This window comes from Phoxinus phoxinus, assembly GCF_949152265.1.
Source record: "Phoxinus phoxinus genome assembly, chromosome: 10".
In the NCBI taxonomy this organism is placed as follows: domain Eukaryota; kingdom Metazoa; phylum Chordata; class Actinopteri; order Cypriniformes; family Leuciscidae; genus Phoxinus; species Phoxinus phoxinus.
In genome coordinates, this window is record NC_136885.1 from 31,400,507 (window position 1) to 31,420,113 (window position 19,607).

Below are 19,607 nucleotides of genomic sequence, written 5' to 3' on the forward strand. Positions count from 1 at the left end.
CTTGTTTGCATAACATAAGGAGTCAATAAATCCTTATCCTAAGTCAAATTAGCAAACTGATATTCAGTACAATCTATATTTTTATTTTTATTTAGAATACATAAATGTAATTTACGTATTTTAGTTTGTCAAGAGATTTAAAGCGTCGTTTTTTTAACAGTGCGCATGTGCGAACGTGTTCTAGTAGGCTACGTAAGAACCAGGTAAGAACGAGCTATGATTGAATCTGGAAATAAAGCAAAATATCTAGCATTAATTCGATCTTAAAAAGATTCATTAAAATAAGTTATTACTCCACCACCTGTGGCATAATAATTTGCAAATATGGTTTCGGGGAAAAGTCGTGAGCTAACGTTAGTTGATTTCTTCAACGATGGCAGCGAGTTAACAGTTAGCTAGCCTACACCGTTGTTCGGGAAACGCACCCCAGGACAGGAGCACGGAACTTATCAACGCTGCCCCGCGACTTTTATTAATAAATTAGCTTCGCCACTGAATCGCTATTTGTATCAGTAAGGAAGATGTAACATCGCTGTTTTTGAAGTAACTCGACAGCTCCATTGTTGGTAGACACAGAGAAGCTGCACAGATGGAGGTAACGTTAACGTTAATAAACACGCAGGCAATTCTCTCTCTCTCTCTCTCTCTCTCTCTCTCTCTCTCTCTCTCTCTCTCTCTCTCTCTCTAATTAATTCAAATAAATGCTATAACTAATTTAAAGAAATATAATCTCACCACACTACTAGCCTAGTAAGTTTGTTAGATCTAACGAGCTGTAACTGACGAAAATAACCGTCATTTTTTTGTGAGTGCAATCTTTATAGACCTTATTCAGAGCAGCGCCATGTCAAGAACGAAAGCAAATGTTATAGACTTACCATATTTTCAATGGCATCCGCTGTAAAAAGCTGTAAAATCTCTTAATCACTTATAATTTTCAACAGCTCATATGGTGTAGTTGTTTTTTTGTCTACTGAAATTTCTTGGAAAGATATTTTTTTGCAGTGTTTCATCAGCAGAACAATCCAAAAAAACATGAAATAACAGTACAACCCAGTGAAGAAATGTATGTCTATCCCTCACAGACTCGCTTTGATTCATTCTTTGATTTGAAAAAAATCATGTGAATAAGGTCTATTAGGCTGATGAGAAAAGTCAAATTCAAATTATAGAATAGATTCAGGCCTTTAGTTCCTGTCCTGGATGCTGATTGGTCAAATCAGTGTTTCGAGTAAACAAAATCTTGTATGATTTAGGCTTAGAATATTGTATAGATCTTTTTTTTTATGATTGAATAGGTTTTTCGGTTTGAAGCTTGACAGCTGTCACTGTATGTGTAAAGATCTGTATGAACATTTCTCTTTTGTTTCTGAAATTAACGTTAGGTATGAGAGGGGGGGGGGGGGGGGGGGGGGGAGTAGATAATGACAGTATTTGGTTGAACTGTCCCTTTAATTGTGCATCACAAGTAACTTTAGTGTCTGAGGCAGGAATACACAGACTGCCTGGAAAAGGGGTGAAATGGAATAGTGGTCCAGACACAAATGACCCGTGAGAATTGAGTTTAGGCACCGCAGAGGCAGCGATACCATTACCCAGAATGCATTACAGTTCTCTAGAGTCTCTGAGCTGAGGCAAAATAAATGTGGAAGCGATAGTAGGCCTATGTTGCCCCCCTTAATACAGATGTACTGTGATAAGTGTTTGGCTTTCTTACAAAATCACCCAGATATGTGTTCAGCGTGAATAGCTGATTTGTTGTCAAATTACAGATGCTATTTAATGAAACCAGTGCCTCTTTCAGGCTGTGGTACAGTACGTGTGTGGATGTATCTGTGTTGTAATCTGTATTATACTGAGGTTTCAACTTCACCTCCATCTGTCACCTTCTTCCAGCATCTGTTGGTTTCTGTAAAGATCCTCTTTATATCTCATCACCTCTGCCATGTTATTTGCACTCAATTATGTCAGAAAATCAGACCTTTTATGCAAAGGATTAATGTTACAAATTTGGGTAACACTTTTACAACAAGGTATCATTTGTTAAGCATTAGCTAAGCTAACATGAACTAACAATGAGCAATGGATTTTTTTAGCCTTTATTAATCTTTGTTTGTAAACATTAGTAAGACTTTTGTAAAAATGTAATTGTTCATGTTAGTTCACAGTGCATTAACAAATGTTCTCAAATACAACTTTGTGTTTTAAAAATGTATTAATAAATGTTGAAATTACCATTGATTGACTAATACTAATAAATGTTGTAGAATTATTGTATTATCGTTCATTGCTAATTCATGTTAACTAATATAGTTAACTAATGTTAACAAATAAAACCTTATTGTAAAACCCAAATGTGATTATTTATTTAGCAACCTAGAAATAGTGCAGAATCTCAAATATTTCTTCATTTTGCATCATAACATTTCATGGTTTTAAAAGAAAAAAATACATATTCTGTTAATTTCCAGGCCTAAATGAGATTTTGAATCACACATTTTCAGTGTAGCCTCCGATCTGAGCGTCATATAATGTAAAATTAGTTTTACATAAAAACAATAGAAGTCTATGTTTGCAGACTGATGCTGAGGCTGGTATCGACTAAATTTGCATTTATGAATAAATAGAGCATAATGTGAACATCATGCAGCAATAATGTTGAGATAAACAATGAGATTATGACATATTAGAATAAAATCAAGTTTAATACAGCTCCTGTACATTGTCCATCAACAAAGTCTATCCAAAGTGTTATATATTTGTACAATGTCTGACTGTTATTGATGTTAAAGGAATATTTATCTTGACTTTCATCCTTTGAAAATGTACTGTTCCCAGCTGTAGACCAGTTGTTTAATAACCAGGCATTGAAGTATAGACTTGTATTTGTGAAATATTTAAGAACACTAGGTAAGGTTTGATAAAAATAGAAAATCAATAAAAGAAAAGAACGTAATTCAGTCACTATTATGTACAAGAGGCACAGCCAGTGAGTAAAAAATGATGCACCTATTAATAAAATGGTAAACAGCGACCACTGTAGATTAACATGCTGTATGATAAATTAATATCTGATTGATTGATTGATTGATCTATGCCCTTGCACCAGTATTATCATGCTGGGATTCTGGCTGTGTTCGGAATCGCATACTAGCATTACTGCTCTTATGGTTTCTGCAGCTTGTGCTTCAATAGTTGTTAGTCGCATGGCAATTACAGCTCAAAGTACAAGGCCATAACTGACAGCACACGAGCAGAGATGGCATCATGCATGTTGTGTATTACAGGCCTGCATGCTCTGGCTGAGCCCTCGAGATGAATGGGAATGCTCATGGAAAGCAGGTGTTATAGTTATTATAACACAAAACGTTATAAAAAATAATTAAGGCAAGATACTACAGACAGAACCAGTGTTTTTCCGAGCTCTGGTCAATTTGAACACAACCTCATGGCAATTCGTATCGTAACTGTTTTATGTTTTGGCGAATTGGTGTCTAATTCGTATGAATTCGCACAATCTCATCCGTATGATCTGCTGACGCCCCAGTGGCGGTTGGGTTTATGGGTAGGGTTAAGGAAGAAAGAAAATCTTACATTTTTGTATGTTTCGCATCGTACAAATTCATACAAAATCACCAATTTGTAAAATATTTACGTTTTCCTGTGAGATTGGGTTTCCAGTTAAGATTTTGGGCTATTTTGCTCTCATAACTTGTTGTCTTCAGATAAGTGAAAAGAAAACATAAAAAATTTACATTTAAGTGTTTATTTTTATTATACTTTATCTATTTTTAGATTTCAATTACAAAGCCTTTTTCTCCTGCAATCTCCACTTTAGTTGCACTACATCCACCAAACTTTACAGTTTTATTCATATATATATTCTGAATGATTTTACAGATGATTTGTTCTTATAATTTCATTATATGAATCATTTGTTTTCTGGCTGTTGACAGTAGGCTATTTTCTGATTGATTGAGTTATTCAAGAGATATCCAAAATCCCTTCTGTAAAAACCTTTAACTAAAATCAACAAAATAAAAAAAATTTTTACTTGGTTTTATCAAATGTTCATATTTTCTGTTTTGGAAAGCATAACATTTCATAAAACTGATAATACAAACCAATTGTTTTATATGTTTACCAGACAATGTACAAAAAACTGAAAAGTTTATCCTTTGTTTTTTTTCGCATACAGACGACAGCATTGTCAAAACAATCCCCGTTCACACGGATTCATGAAAATGATAAAAAAAAACTGTTTTTCTGCTGCTAGGCCAGTAGTTGGCGATGTCACTGTGTAAAGAAACACTACACGTCTATAGAATGAACATGTAATACGTGTGCACATGACGTCACCGGTTTCACAAATTCACGATTTTGTAGTTTACACTGACTGTAAACGGTATCATTTTAAAATATCCGATTTCAAAAGCTTGCGTTTTCAGGCCGCCAAAACGCCATTGTCGTGTAAAAGAACGGCAAAAATGTATAAAAAGCTCCTTTAATGGACTGTTATTAATAAACTAGAGAAAGAATGGTGATATCTATTGTTTACAATGACCATACTGTAGTGTCTTGCCTGAAGCATGCAATTCATGTGACAAACTACTGCTTGAAAATTTGACAATCCCATAAAACATACTGTTTCGATTAAAAAATAGTATGCAGTGTGTTGGTACTATATTCCGTACACAGCTTGTGTGTTTGTTTCCACTGTTGTTGTGTAGTTGCTGGCCTTGCTGATGCTTCTGATTTAGGAAATAAAGCAGAACTCTGGAGCCATGACAGGAAGTTGCTGTTAAACATTGAGAGATGTACAATACATGCATGTGAAGATCACGCATAACATGTTGATGTAATATATTCATAATCGCAAGACATTGAAAAGAAATGCAGTCAGCTTGGCACAACGTGGAAATCAACAACTAAAGAGTCTTTGTTTTGGGGGCACATTATTTAGAAACTGCGCATGATGGCTAAAGGTGAAGTATGTAATGTATGTGCCATTAAAGCAGCAAATGCTAAAATAATGACCAGAAGTTATATTACAGAAACTTCACTAAGTTAGAACAATTCTGTAATAGAGGCCCTGGTTTTCACTTTCCCCGTCTCCCATTGGTCAGACAAAACAGTAAGTCCCTCCCCCAAACTACGCCATTGGTTGAGGAACTGTTGTTGGGTCAGGCTGGGCGGAATGCTCAAATAAACAGAGCCACCCTTTTTACATTTATTGGGGAAATAAGCCTAAAATTTCTCTGAATATTAATCTGAAAATGACACACTTCACCTTTAATGAACTTTAATTACAAGACCTTGACAACAGTATCCTTATATAGAAAATCTAGTGTCTCTTCGGGGTTGAGTCATGAAGATCCATGAGCAATTTCCATTAATGCATGTTCAAAGTATCCACTGTCCATTTACTCAGTCCATTTCAAATTTAAACACATGGACACAATCTTACACGTTCAGTGGATTAAACGTACACATCAACAAACGCCGCAAAACGTTCATACTTGCACATCTGAGACAGTTTGTGAATTCTGTCTGTCCTCAACCCACCGTTGACTTTCCTCCTCAGCCCAAACAACCTGCCATCAGAAGCATGTCTTTTCCGTGCAGGGCCATGTGCTGCTACTCCAGGATGTCCAGATAGACCGGCGGGCTCTTGACGAGGGCCACGAGGCGGTTGTAGATGTCCTTGATGACGAGCCTCTGCTGTGGTTCTCTCTGCCAGCAGCCCTGCATGAGGAGGTGCACTTCCTTTGGGCAGGTACGTGGCCGTTCAAGCTCTCGTCCCTGCGTGATACACTCAATGGCCTGGAAAGAGGGAAATATTTCATATTTTCACATATCAACATGGTTAAGATGGCTATAGTGGTATTTTAATCTGCAGGGTATTATTCAATAGTTTTAACATTTTATATATGTTATGCCTATAATATATTAATACATTATATTTATATATATATATATATATATATATATATATATGTTTTAATTTTTATATCGTATTTTATTATTATTATATTATTTGATTATACATATGTTTATGTTTTTTTATTATTATTGTTGTTTTTTCCTGAGGTCCACTTTTAATGTTAGTAATTTTTTTAAAAATTGCACAAAAATCATTCACGAATTTATAAAATGATTTTTATTTTGGATATATTATATATATATAATAATTTGTATTAATTCTGAATTGTATTAATTATATATATATTGTAATGCTTTCAAAGGGGTCATATAACACTTAGAATTTGATATACATCACTAAAATATTACAATTATAATTGAATAATTATTTTTTGATGTATTTTATGACCCCTTTAAAAGCACACACACACTCATAGCATACATTTATATATAATTATGAAAATTATTGTTAATTATTTTATTATTTCCTGAGGTCACCTATAGAAGTTCATGGAAGTTTCACAAAAAAAACATTTATTGTTTAAAACTGTTTCTACCTTCTCTCTGACCTTTTAAATTTAACGTCCCTTTTTTGCAGCTTTACCTTTAAAATTCCAACATAAGAATCCTCTTCATATATAGAATAGAGATTGTTGACATGTAATAATGTTTCAGATGTTCAGAACGGGCCGTTTCTGTAGCTTAGTCAATAACGCTCTTTTATTTAGTGTGGAGGAATTTTTCAGTTCTAATAGTTACAGTATGTTTCCGTAGTACATTATGTACACATGTGTTTCAATAAAAAGAAATCAAAGAAAATTTGATTTCTCATGATATGACCCCTTTTACTCTATTTTTTACAGGCAGCAGCTGCCTGTAAAGAATCTCTTTCTTTTCTCCATGGCTATTCCTGGTGGCTATTTAAAACGCCAGTGACTTCAAGCCCTTATAGCATTGCCTCTTAATCAAATGAGGTGAAGAGACTGTCAGCACCACACAACATCATTCTGAAATGGGCTTTCAATCACTGCAATAAATTAACAAAAATTCACATTGACCCCTCTGAAAGTCTGGCACCCTCTTTCCTCGCAGATGGAAAGTCACGAACGATCCGTCTCTGTCCCGTACAATTAGGCTCCCGATAATTAGCTGTGTCCATCATGGCTCGGGAAGGATTAGGTTAACAAGGTTAAACAACGTCGGCCCAAGGCGAAGATGAGGTTTAATCGGATTAAAATCGAGTCGGCGGGAAAGTGATCTACCTCTCTGTTGAAAGAAGAGAGGCCTCTCCAGCGTAATAGTGCAGTTGTGGTCACACCAGAGTCCACTTTTTGGTGCCTAATCTGAGAGGTCTGGATCACTCTGGAACCGAAAAAATCTATTGATCTTCTCGTTCATAAGTGCTTAAGAGCACAGTCTGATTCAGCCCAAAATGGGTGTTCACATCACGATGAAGGTTGGGAATATCTCTGTCTGTTTGCTTTAGCTCACTGACCAGCACTGATGCCATCAGACAGCCTAAATCACTTCTGTCATCGCAGGTAAACATTACAGGACTCATTTACTGCCAAATTAAGGTCTTGACTGTCACTTTTGGTCAATTTAATGCATCTTTATTGCACACAACTATCAATTTCTCTTACTGAACAAACTTTTGAATGGTGTAACTTTGATTGAAAAATAAAATATGCAAGATAGTATTGTTTACTATTTTTATCCTTAAAAATACTAAAAGAATCATTAATAAGATCAGAAATGTAACGATTGTGGTTGCAATTGATTTCCATCCATATACAGGAACAACTTGAGGGTGAATTATGACAGAATTGTAATTTTTTGGTAAACTTTTCCTTTAAAATCTGTTTGTTTTGTAGTTGTATTGTTTAAACGCTAAACAATGAATACGTTTGACATTTAAACGGGTACAATTATGCATCCATAAATGGTTGACATTATATGTGGCACTGTACCTCACTGTTGGATAGCTGATACCACGGTTGTTTGCCGTAGGTGAAGATTTCCCAAAGGACCACTCCAAAGCTCCAGATGTCACTCTCCGTGGTGAACTTCCTGTACATGATGCTTTCTGGCGGCATCCAGCGGATGGGCAACATCGTCCTCCCACCGACCTGATGACGTGAACGAGAACCAATTACAATCAAACATCTCTGCTGTTGGTAAATATACAAAAACTTAAAAGGAAAGAAAGGCTCTTTAGTGTCTCAAATGTCTATGATTTCTCAAATTGTAATAAAATTTGCACATATACCAAAGGTAGAGCTCTCAAAATGAGCGTACTGTAGATATTCCCCACCAGGGACTGTGACTTTTTACAGTTTTTGGAGTAACATCATTGATATTGATATGAAATGTTTTACCCTGTAGTAGTCCGTGCTGTAAATGTCTCTCGACATCCCGAAGTCCCCGATCTTCACCACCAGCCCTTCTCCAACCAAACAGTTCCTGGTGGCCAGATCTCTGTGGACAAAATGAAGGGAAGCGAGGTACACCATGCCCGAGGCGATCTGAGCTGCGATCTGGAGCATCTGAGGAAGGGTCAGCTGACCCAGCGGAGGAACCTTCATCTCGTCCAAGATACGAGCATCTGGACCGTGAGCCCTGTACAAACACGACACACATTATATAACAGCTGCCTAAAAACTTTACCCTGAGGAAAGAGATTTCGGATGTGTTCTATTTTTGCAGTTTGTGCATGTTATGTGAATTTTCTAAATGCATCGATTACCCTACTAAATTGTTCTAGATGTTTAGTATACATTCAAAAGCACACTACACTCTCCAAAAGGGTGTTTTCGCAGTGATGCCGTAAAAGAACCATTTTTGGTTCCAGAAAGAACCTTTCAGTGAGCAGTTCACAGTTTGAAGAACCTATTTACACTATAAAGAATGTGCAATGTAAATGTTTGTGTTTTATGCATCTATGGTTCTTCATGGAATCATAGATGCCAATAAAGAACCTTTATAAGAATGTATGTGGAATCCTGTATCCCACAATGCAATGCACTCTACTTGATCCTCCACAGAGTGCTGCAAAAATGACATATTTTTGCAGACCAGACAAGTTAGCGTGACCCTAGTCTCGCACAGCCAGACCTTCAGATTGACGGCAGAAGGTCTGCACTTTATAGCAGCTTTCATTGGCCAAGGACCGCCCAAGAGGATGTTTGAATGACATGTAACGCAACCATTCACGGTTTGTTTTGTTCTGTGTCATGTTATTGTTCATATTCATACAATGGTGTGTAAAATCTTGGACATATTTTAAGGAGTCTATGCCGCAAACTTTACATACTTCACAAACTTTTGAAAATCCAGCGTTTAGTTGACCTTGATAAGCACGACGGCTTTCTTCTTCCATGAGGGGGTTTGGCATCATGGCAAAAGAGCGGACCGTTAAAGAATGTGACACACACGTCTCCTGGACATCCTGTAGAATTCAACCAATCAGATACCCTGGAAATCCAGAGGTCTCGCGAGAGCACAATTTGAATTTGCTCAGCGAGTCACTCTGGCATTGATAATGATGCTCATTAACTGTCCCCTTGTAGCCGAGCTGCACCAATCACATCGGTGTATCTGATATAGGCGGACCAGAGGCGAGCTAAACCGATAATGACACCGTTGCGACGTCGAAGTCATTAGTAAACATTGCAAGATGGCTATGGATGAACACCAGTTGTTTGAAACGGCTTTGGCCGCTACAATGAACGAGTTAGACTTGGCCTTTTATCTAAAAGAGGAACAGAAGACGGCGCTTGAATCGTTCCTTTGCAAGAAGGACGTTTTTGCTATTTTGCCAAACGGATACGGAAAGAGTCTAATCTACCAGTTAGCTCCGCTGGTAGCTAAGCATATGGGGCTTAGCGATAACACACTGGTGGTTAGACTTAGACAGACTTTATTGTCATTCAACTGCACAGAAAATAATAATGACATTTAATGTCCCTTATAACCTCTATAGTTCAATTAAACCACTCGATAGCCTTTTTCAAAACATGCAAAAGTTTTTAGAAAATTTTTGTGGGGTATTATTGATGTATTTTATGTCATTGAATAAAACATGAAAACATCCTGAACGTGTGTTAACCACAGACCTTATTTCAGCCATTTAACAAAAAATCCATTCAAAAATGGAACTGGAAGTTCAATTATGCTAACTTATTTCCAGGTTTTTGAGTCATTCCCGCAGCACTTTATTTCCACCATAATAAATTAACTGTAAGTGACAACAACCATAATCTTGGCACATTATTTAATCAAACTGCTTAAAAGCAAGACATTTTTTAGCAAAATTGAATGAAAAGTAACAAATGTGTGTATTAACAACATAACTGGATGACACTTACTAGTAACGTGACAACAATGTAGCATGCTACTTTTTATCACTATACATTGATTGTATGTTGTTTCACATGCTACTTTTTAAAGGAACACGCTGATTTTTTGGGACTTTAGCTTATTCACCGTATCCTCTAGAGTTAGATAAGTCCATACATACCCTCTTAATCTCCGTGTGTGCCGTAACTCTGTCTGACGCACCCGCCGCTAGCCTAGCTTAGCACAAAGACTGGAGGTAAATGGCTCCAGCTAGCACACTGCTCTCAATAAGTTAAAAAATAACGCCAACATTTTCCTATTTACATGCTGTGATTTGTATATTCATAGTCTGTACAAATAACAAGGTCACATGAGACACCGCCATCTTCTAACCGTATACACACTGGAAACTATATTTATCAGAAGGCGAAGCACTGCTACTTGGGCGGAGTGAGTAAGTCCCAAAAAGTCGGCATGTTCCTTTAAAAAAAAAAAAATAGTAGACAGTATGCAACAAGTATTATGATAGTATTCCATTCTGAACACAAGCATCCTACACTGAAAACTGTAGGTCCTTTATTAGCATCGATGGTACTGGTTCCATGAAGAACCTTTGACATGCATGGAACCTTTCCATTGCACAAAAGGTTATTTTATAGGCTATTAAAGATATGATTATTCAAATATTATTCACACTAATAAAAAAAATTACTTTAAAGAACTATTCACTGAAAGGTTCTTTGGGGAACCAAAAATAGTTCTTCTATGGCATCACAGTGAAAACACCCTTTTGAAACATTTATTTTTAAGGGTGTAGTGGTTAAAAGTCGTTTATAACGCCAAGTTTGCCTTAATTATACTGTTATGCTTTTGAGCAAACTCTAGATTGTAGTAAGTGTACTGTAAGTTACATTGGATTAAAAAAAAACATCTGCTAAATGAGAGCACAAGCACCATTGCCTTGCGTGTCAGGCCTCAATGAGCAAACCACTGTCTCCATTCATCCTAATATACGCATGCAAACTCTCTGCCACTCGCTTGCCTTCTTTTCTGCTCTGAGGTTTAGTATGTGATCCCTATTAGTTTAGCAGGCAGGTGGCAGGATGGGGCAGCTGCAACCGAGACTGGAGCCACATCCATACACGTGAAAATGCGATTTCCATCTCCCCCTCAAACATTCACTTGTCCCCACTCCCAATCTGGCCCCAGCAACCACCTGGCAAACAGACTGGATCTTTACGCACCGAGACTCAGCTGTGCTGGACATATGGTCAGTCAGTCCCCCATCAGCCACCTCATACTTCAGTGAACTTTACATCTTAATTAAGACTGGAGCATCACAAAGCTGGATCCAAATTTGGGCTCCGTCGCTCTTCTACTTTGGGCATTGAATTTCAGTAGATGTAGACGGAAATATGTCAATGAAAGGCCTTGAATTTGATGTAACTTTTCATGTAACATTAAAAGTCCAAAACAAAATGCAGAAAGTTGACTAGCATGCCAGATTATTTACTGTTAACTCTTGAGAGGTATACTGAACTTTCTTGGGTCGAGTGCATCTTGCGTCCTATTTTTCCCAAGCAGGGCTTGACATTAACACACACCAAATGCGGGTGTATTTCAGCAGTGGCGTGTAAAGCAGTCACTCATTCTAGCCACTTTGAAGGCTTGAATTATATATAAAATACTGTTTACATTTTTCAATTAGAACCTTTTAAAAAGGCATCTGAAATAATTAATTAAAGGATTAGTTTACTTTCAAAAAAAATGTTGCTGATAATTTACTCACCCCGATGTCATCCAAGATGTCCATGTCTTTCTATCTTCAGTCGAAAAGAAATTAAGGTTTTTGAGGAAAACATTCCAGGATTTTTCTACACAGAATGGACTTCAATGGCAACCATCTATCCCAATGTTCAAAAGAAGGTTCAAATGTCTGTCTCAATGCAGCTTCAAAGTCTCTACACGATCCCACTCGAGAAATAAGGGTCTTAGAAAATGACCGATCGTTTCGCTAGATAAGACCCTTATTTCTCGACTGGGATCGTGTAGAGACTTTGAAGCTGCATTGAGACGGACATTTAAACCTTCTTTTGAACATTGGGATAGATGGTTGCCATTGAAGTCCATTCTGTGTAGAAAAATCCTGGAATGTTTTTCTCAAAAAACATCTTTCTTCGACTGAAGAAAGAAAGACATGGACATCTTGGATGACATCGGGGTGAGTAAATTATCAGCAAAATATTTTTTGAAATTGAACTAATCCTTTAAGTGCAATGTAGTGTTGTCAAAAAAAAGTTTTTTTTGATACATATCGGTACTGAAATATATGAAACACTTCCAATACTCATTTTCCGCATAATATATACATGATACCAGTTGAGCTCTCTCTCTCTCTCTCTCTCTCTCTCTCTCTCTCTCTCTCTCTCTCTCTATCTCTCTCTCTCCGACAGCGAGTTAACACACAAACCCGCCTCCATTCACTCACTCGTTTTATTTTAATCCAGATGAATATTGTTGGTGTTACAGGACTTGAACTTCGCATCATTTTCTCATGTGCCCAAAGTGTGCATACATAAAGCCGCCTCTCAGAACTAAATTGAGTTCTTTCTCGCTGCTTGTTGCACTTAAACAATCAAACACATACATAATAATGTATAATAAATGCCGGCCTTTGCGATCCAGTCATTTTTTTAAATGAGCGTAAACATCTGAGAAAGAAAACAGATGTGTAAGAGTGTAATGGATCCGTGCGACAGGTCTTATAGTGACAGCAAATAATGGGATAATATTAAAAATATCTATATGGCAGTTTTTTTTCTCATGGTATCGATTGAGTGAAAATGCTGAGTGGCTAGTAACTTTGGAAAACCACAAGCCACAGTGGCTGGTGAGCAAAAAGGTCAATGTCAAGCCCTGCTCCCAAGTAATTTCCTAGATGCTTTTGGCTAAATCTGTCCAAAGAAACACGTTTTTGTGTTTTTACGGTTGCCCTAAGACAGCAACTGTGGATAGAAGCTCTGTCTCTAAAGACTCTTTCAGCTGGCCAGTTTCTGACCGCTACACCACATTGTTGGCACTGTAGTTAATTCGCTGTGAGTGGCTGGTGGTTATTAGACTGACCTTAGAAAGCGGTTGAGGTCTCCGTGTCGCATGTACTCAAACACCATGGCCAGAGGTTCTCCGTCTGTACACACACCGTAGAACCGCACTATGTGTTCATGCTGCAGCACCGTGAGCAGCTCGGCCTCGCGCTGGAAGTCCTGTCGGGTGGACTCGCTGGCAACTTTCAAGGTCTACACATGAAGACAATCATATGTTCAGTGAACATACAGTGCTCCAAAAAAGTATCTGGATACTTTCAATAAAAGTAACAAAGGTAGTGCATTCTGGGAAATTAACTTTTTTTTATGAAAATTGCATTTGTAATTGAAATAAAAAAAAAAAAAATAAAAAAAAATGATGCTACTTCCTGACATTTAAATTCCAATTTCAATTCTTCATCCAGTTTGCTACTTCAACTGCTTCAGTGCTCAACTCTGGTTTTATGGTTTACAACAGTATTAGTTTAGTATTATTTATTGATATTTTTTATTCGATTTTATTTTAGTTTGCATTTTAATGAATAATTATTATTTTTTTATAACATATTAAATATTTCTATTTAGCTGTGGTTTTAGTCTATTTAAATTTCAGTTTGAGTAATATTAGTTCTAAATTATTTTAGTTTATAATTTTTTTATAATTTTTTTTAAATTAATTTGTTTTTCATCCATATTTTATTTTGTTTCAGTTAACAATGAAAAAAAATAGTTTTAGTTATCAATAACAACTTTGCTTTGCAAACAATACTTGTCTGTGGTTGTGTTGTTGTTTCTAGCTAGTTATCTAGCTTGTTAACATACATTGTGAAAACTTCTGATAGTCTTGGACGAATCAGGAGGAATTGTTTGAAAATTACTAACCAATCAGTAATGTTTTGCATTGCTTACCATTGTTCTTGTTCAAATCTTGGTATATGCATTTAGCTGCCATGGAGTTAAATATTTTAGCTGTATAATATAGCTTTTGTTGCAAAACAAAATATGTGTGTGTGTATATATATATATATAATTAAATTATAAAGAAAATGTTTACATTTAATGAAAACATGAAATAACCCTAACCCTAAAAGAAGCCATGATAACCTAAAGCATGATCATACCTTGATAGCAACCAGCATCTTGTCAGTATCAGGACAAAGGTTGGCACATTCTGCGAGGTAAACCTTGCCAAAAGCTCCTTCACCCAGTTCCCACTTCAAAATAATGTCTTTTCTTTTAATGTTTTGGACACCTGCAAAATACAAAGAAACTCGAACTTTAAGATCACTTTAATTTAGTACAAACTGAATCAGCATGCTGAAAACCTGTGTGCTATCATGGGATTGTGAAACACTCACACATGTCTTTGTCTTTGATGATGCCACAGAAATACTGCGGGTTTTCTACAAAACTGGACAAGCCAGAATCCAGCGTGCGGTCATCTGAAGATGGAGGACTTGCCCCGAAGTTCATGAAGCGGAGAGACACGGCCAGATCGTCCTCCGTGCCTAGAACAGACGAACCTGTAGACACACGGACGGAAAGTGGTTCACAAGCAGCTGACGGTATGTTGTGTTGTATGTATATGTATGTAGTATTGTTTAAAATTGACAAGTTAGTCCATGCGCAAAAAAGCATCAACAGAATGTTTACTTGATCCGAAGCAAATCTCCTCAGTTTTAGGAAGCAGAATTAAATGCAAAGGCCTCTCCTTCAAATCACAAAACCCACTCAAGCTATAACCGCAGAGACCCCAGACTGGGCAGAGAAGAGGAACGCAGGGAATAGAGGGCGAGAGGGGAGGGAGGCAATCAGGTCCACTTAGGCACTTTGTGAGCGGAGCGAGTGGACCTGAAAAGCCTGGCTCCATCACTCTTCTTTAATGGCTGGCTCGCGGCTGGGGCTCCCGATGCTATTTACTTTGCATGCTGTAATTAAGACCTGGCAGCACTTTGCCGAGCTGTTAGGCTGACACTGTACAAAGTTACAGCTTAAAAGAGACCGTATTTCGCTCCCTTTTTGTGCGTTACTTAAAAGCAACACAATGCCTCCTGTGGAACTCATTCCGATTCCAAAATAATAATGGAGAAAGTCATTTTGGCATGTTCTGTGATTGTGCTGTCTCCGGCTTTCTTGTTTAGTGATAACATTCTTCCGCTGTTGTGTGAGTCACATGCCTGGTTTGTTTCTGCATTGTGTTTGTCTAGTTCCCTTTCCTCTGAAAGATCTCAAAACATCTTCGTTTGAGGCTTAAACTGATTTAGCTTTCTGATTAAGTGAAAATTGTTGTGTCGGTAGCTGGATTTTGGGAGAAATATGAAGGGGTCTGTGTAAAAGGTACTCTAAATGATTTAATTTTTAATTTTTATGTAGCACTTTTGACAGATGAAATGATAACATGAGATGAAGGCTTCACTCATATTAGTAGGCAAAAAAAAAAGAAAAAAGAATCCTATAAATGGTGGCCACTATATTTAGATCACATGACCATGACTGTCACATCAGCCAGTAATGCAAAAAGTAAGAATGCTCTATGTTCTAGACATTCTACTAACTAAAGTAACTTTGTCAAAAGTTGTCATGTCAACTAACTCATTATTAGAGTATTAGTAGACTGTTAGGTTACGGTTAGAATAATAAGTAACTTGACATACTTTCAAAGTTGCTTAAAGTCAGGAAATGTATGTTGAGGGACCATCAAAATAAAGTGTTAGCAGATATTAAGACGACAGTCAATAATACTCTAATGAGAGTTAGTTGACATGTAGTTGCAAAGGTACTTATAGTTATCAAAATAACGTTAATTAATCACACAATCCATTTTACCTCCATAATCTGACGTACTTTTGAGCAAAATAGGATATGTTTCATAAGAACAAATTAGGGGTGGGGCTTGATCACATGCCATATTGGATAGTTGCACAATATGCATTAAAAAAGTAAATGTGGCCGGTTTCGATTTCATGTTGACTTTTCACAAAGACTGTGTATATAAGCTGGTGCACTCATATTGCTATGAATGGGAGAAACTGCAATGTACAATATGGAGGAGTAACACTACTGCTGTTAGAAGCTCTGGTTTGAGATATGCTACTGATTTGAAATATGTAATTTAAATGTGAGTTGGGCAAGAATTTCCCCTTTCAAGTTGGTCTTGCATGCCCGAAATAGCTGCCCGGAGGCATTGCAAATATGACTGTCGAGTGAACTGACTTACCTTGAAAGGGATTTTAGTAATACATAAAAAGTCACCATGAAATGTTTGAGCAAAACAGGATATTTAATGAGAATGCAGGGTGAGGCTTAATGGTATCCGTTAAGAATTAATTTAATTGTGAAAAATGGGCGTTACATGCTAAAATGAAAACTTCAGTGGTTGAACAGCAAAAGGGATTTGTATCCACCAGCTGAAAAGGAAAGTTGTTTCAGAGCAGTGCAAAGTAAGGTTTAGGAAGCAAAATGTTTGTTAATATGGAATAACTCCCACTATTTTTGTGCATTAAAGGGGTGGTTGAGTATGATTTCACTTTTCTAACTTTAGTTAGTGTGTAATTTTGCTGCTTGAGCATAAACAACATCTGCAAAGTTACATCGCTTAAAGTTCAAAGCAAAGGGAGATATTTTCATTTAAAGAAATTGCTTTTTTAGGACTACAACAAACGGCTGGTAGAGACTACACAACATTCCTCCCGGGTTAGTGACATCACAAACCCTAAAATGTACATAAACCCCGCCCCCGGGAACGCGATTTATAGATTATCATGACAGAATATGCTAATCAATGACTAGAAGATAACTACACATGAACTACCTAAATTCATCAACTAACCAATTAGAAATGTCCTGTTGCTTCTACATGTTGTCACTTCTTCTTGAGTCTCTCCATCATTTACTGACTCTGGTTTGAACATAAAAGGCTAAAAGTTTGTAAAATTTTCAGTGCATGTGTGTGTGTGAGGTAAAAGGACACGAGCTCTTGAAGCTCCACCCCCTGTGCCAGGAGCAGCAGCTCATTTGCATTTAAAGGGACAGACACAAAAACGGTGTGTTTTTGCTTACCCTCAAAAAGTGACAACTTTAACATGCTATAAAAATATCTGTGGGGTATTTTGAGCAAAAACTTCACATACACACTCTGGGGACATCAAAGAGTTATTTTACATGAAATTATTGTTGTTTTATGAAAAGGGCATTATACCACCCCTTTAAGTAAATATGGGCGGTTTTGATTTCATGTTGACTAAGAAGAACTTACGGTGGATGCCGAACTTGGAGTGCTGTCCACATTTATTGATGACAACAACCATGATGAGAAGAAATGTGCACGCAAACACAGCGAGACCCACCGCTACTGACACCTATGAATGTGCAAATGGACAAAATTAGAGCGATAACACTTATACAAGAATGTAAAAAATAACATAACAGGATGTTGTGATCATATGTGACTCATCTCTTACCCCGAACACTCTGGTCTCCAGTTTCTCCGTCTCCGTTGATTGGTTGGTGGGAACTGCTAAGGTTAAAACATTTAATGAAATGTTACTTCATCAACACTGCCAAAAAATATATATTTTCTTGGTTTCCAATTCAAATATCTAAACATTTTTAAATTAAGATACATATTAAGTATTGAAGCATACATATTATGCCCTTATACAATGTCTTGATTTTGTTTTTCATGTTAAATGTTCAAGAAACATTATTTTTCAAACTGAAGACTAAAATCAAGGCGTTTTAGGCGTTCAGAAACTGATATAGAGAAAGTTTAAAATGTGAAAAAGCATAATAGGTCAAATATATCATTTAAAATATTAAATATTAAATCTATCAAAATTAATTAAGAAAAAGCATGTTTTTGCTTTGAATTGTTTTTTGTTACTGGCAGATTTTTTTCTTGTTTTGAGTAAAAAGTCACTTAATTTTGATAAATTTTTCATAAAGCAAGACTTAATATGCTTCTCAACTAAATGTATCTGTTATTTAGGAATGTTTAGGTATTTGTTCAGGAAAACAACAACGGGACGTTGACCTACGGGAAGCTGATTTATAGAAACTTACTTGGGTCATCAGGGAGGACTGGCATGTGGAGAGAAATTATAACAAGAAATTACTCAATGCACCACAAAGCGGATGCAATACATGTTGTGTGATGATGTGCACTCACCAGGAATGATTCCCTCTGGGTCAAAGGGGTCGAAAGGATTTACCATGAACATCCCCTTTGCTGTAGCCTGGTCCCTACCCAGTTTGTTCTCCACGATGAGTGTGTAGTTGCCGTTGTTCAGATGGGTGGGCTTGTTGAGGAACAGACACCCGTGTTGAATGGAGCCGTCTGCCGCATCTCTGATCAGTTCGGTGTATGTGTAGCGGGTTTCGATGAGAGGCGTGTTGTTGTACAGCCATTTGATGGTGGCTGGAGGATTGCTGTCCACAGCAAATGGGATACACCAGTGATGTTGTGGTTCTGGGTCCTTCAGAAACAAGATCCGCACTGGAACTAAACACAGACGGGGAATGAGTTTGTGTGCAGTGAGACATAATCGCAGTCCATTAAGGATGCACAATATCAGCCGATAGTGGATATTTAATTGTTTTTGCCTATTTTGAGACTTAAATTACTTTTGATATCATCTTGGACTAATGTAAAGGGATAGTGATCTAGCTGTCTAATCTCTATTTCATACTGTATTATTATGAAAACTTATTCCTTTAAACTTATATTTTTAAAGCAGATTTCAGTTATAAATTATTAAATAATAATAAAAATCTATAATATGCATTTAAAATAATGAAATAATTATTGAAGAATTGAAGAAGCAGATTACTGTATGTATTCCTATTGGTAGTCATTGCATTGCATCAATGCTCAATTGCATAAAGTTGAATTTGCTAACTGCCGCAAACCATTGTCTGTTAAATAAGTTCACATAATGTTCTTGTATGAATAATGCTTTCTATAACTAGTACCTGTTCTTCAAAATAGCTCAAATGACTGGAGCATCCATCATCCATTTTTTTCCCATGAATCAATGTGCTCAATCTTTACAGTAAACCTGTTGACCTGTTATAAATAATAAATCTCTGTCTGTTTAGGGGACCTAACCACAAGAGGCACTTGAGAGCCCGGTGAAGTTGGGATGCAGGAAATGGTTCTTTTAGCCGGGAGAACATGCTGATGCGCACAGCCCGGTCGCTGCTTCATAACCATTTCAGTGCTCTTAACCCGTGACCCTGCCTCCAGAAAGTGCTTCGCACGGAGAA

The 19,607-nt window shown here is 37.0% G+C and overlaps 1 protein-coding gene and 1 long non-coding RNA gene across 2 annotated transcripts in view; one reads left to right on the plus strand and one right to left on the minus strand.

The window, feature by feature from the left end:
- LOC307005022 lies at positions 1-8,442 on the plus strand. The gene is made up of 4 exons (XR_013799197.1): positions 1-203; positions 5,626-5,776; positions 7,933-8,099; positions 8,308-8,442. It is a non-coding gene; the product is annotated as an uncharacterized lncRNA (long non-coding RNA).
- Positions 5,638-19,607, minus strand: part of ntrk1 (neurotrophic tyrosine kinase, receptor, type 1) — a gene marked incomplete at its 3' end in the record, with an annotated part of 24,312 nt that continues 10,342 nt past the window's right edge. Inside the window, exons 8-17 of the mRNA XM_079624741.1 lie at positions 18,511-18,843; positions 18,405-18,422; positions 17,804-17,859; positions 17,599-17,701; positions 14,702-14,866; positions 14,465-14,595; positions 13,384-13,556; positions 8,301-8,541; positions 7,893-8,051; positions 5,638-5,823 (exon numbers count right to left, since the gene is read on the minus strand). Coding sequence (XP_079480867.1) covers positions 5,638-5,823; positions 7,893-8,051; positions 8,301-8,541; positions 13,384-13,556; positions 14,465-14,595; positions 14,702-14,866; positions 17,599-17,701; positions 17,804-17,859; positions 18,405-18,422; positions 18,511-18,843 — 1,565 coding nt within the window. The remainder of the gene's footprint in view (positions 5,824-7,892; positions 8,052-8,300; positions 8,542-13,383; positions 13,557-14,464; positions 14,596-14,701; positions 14,867-17,598; positions 17,702-17,803; positions 17,860-18,404; positions 18,423-18,510; positions 18,844-19,607) is intronic.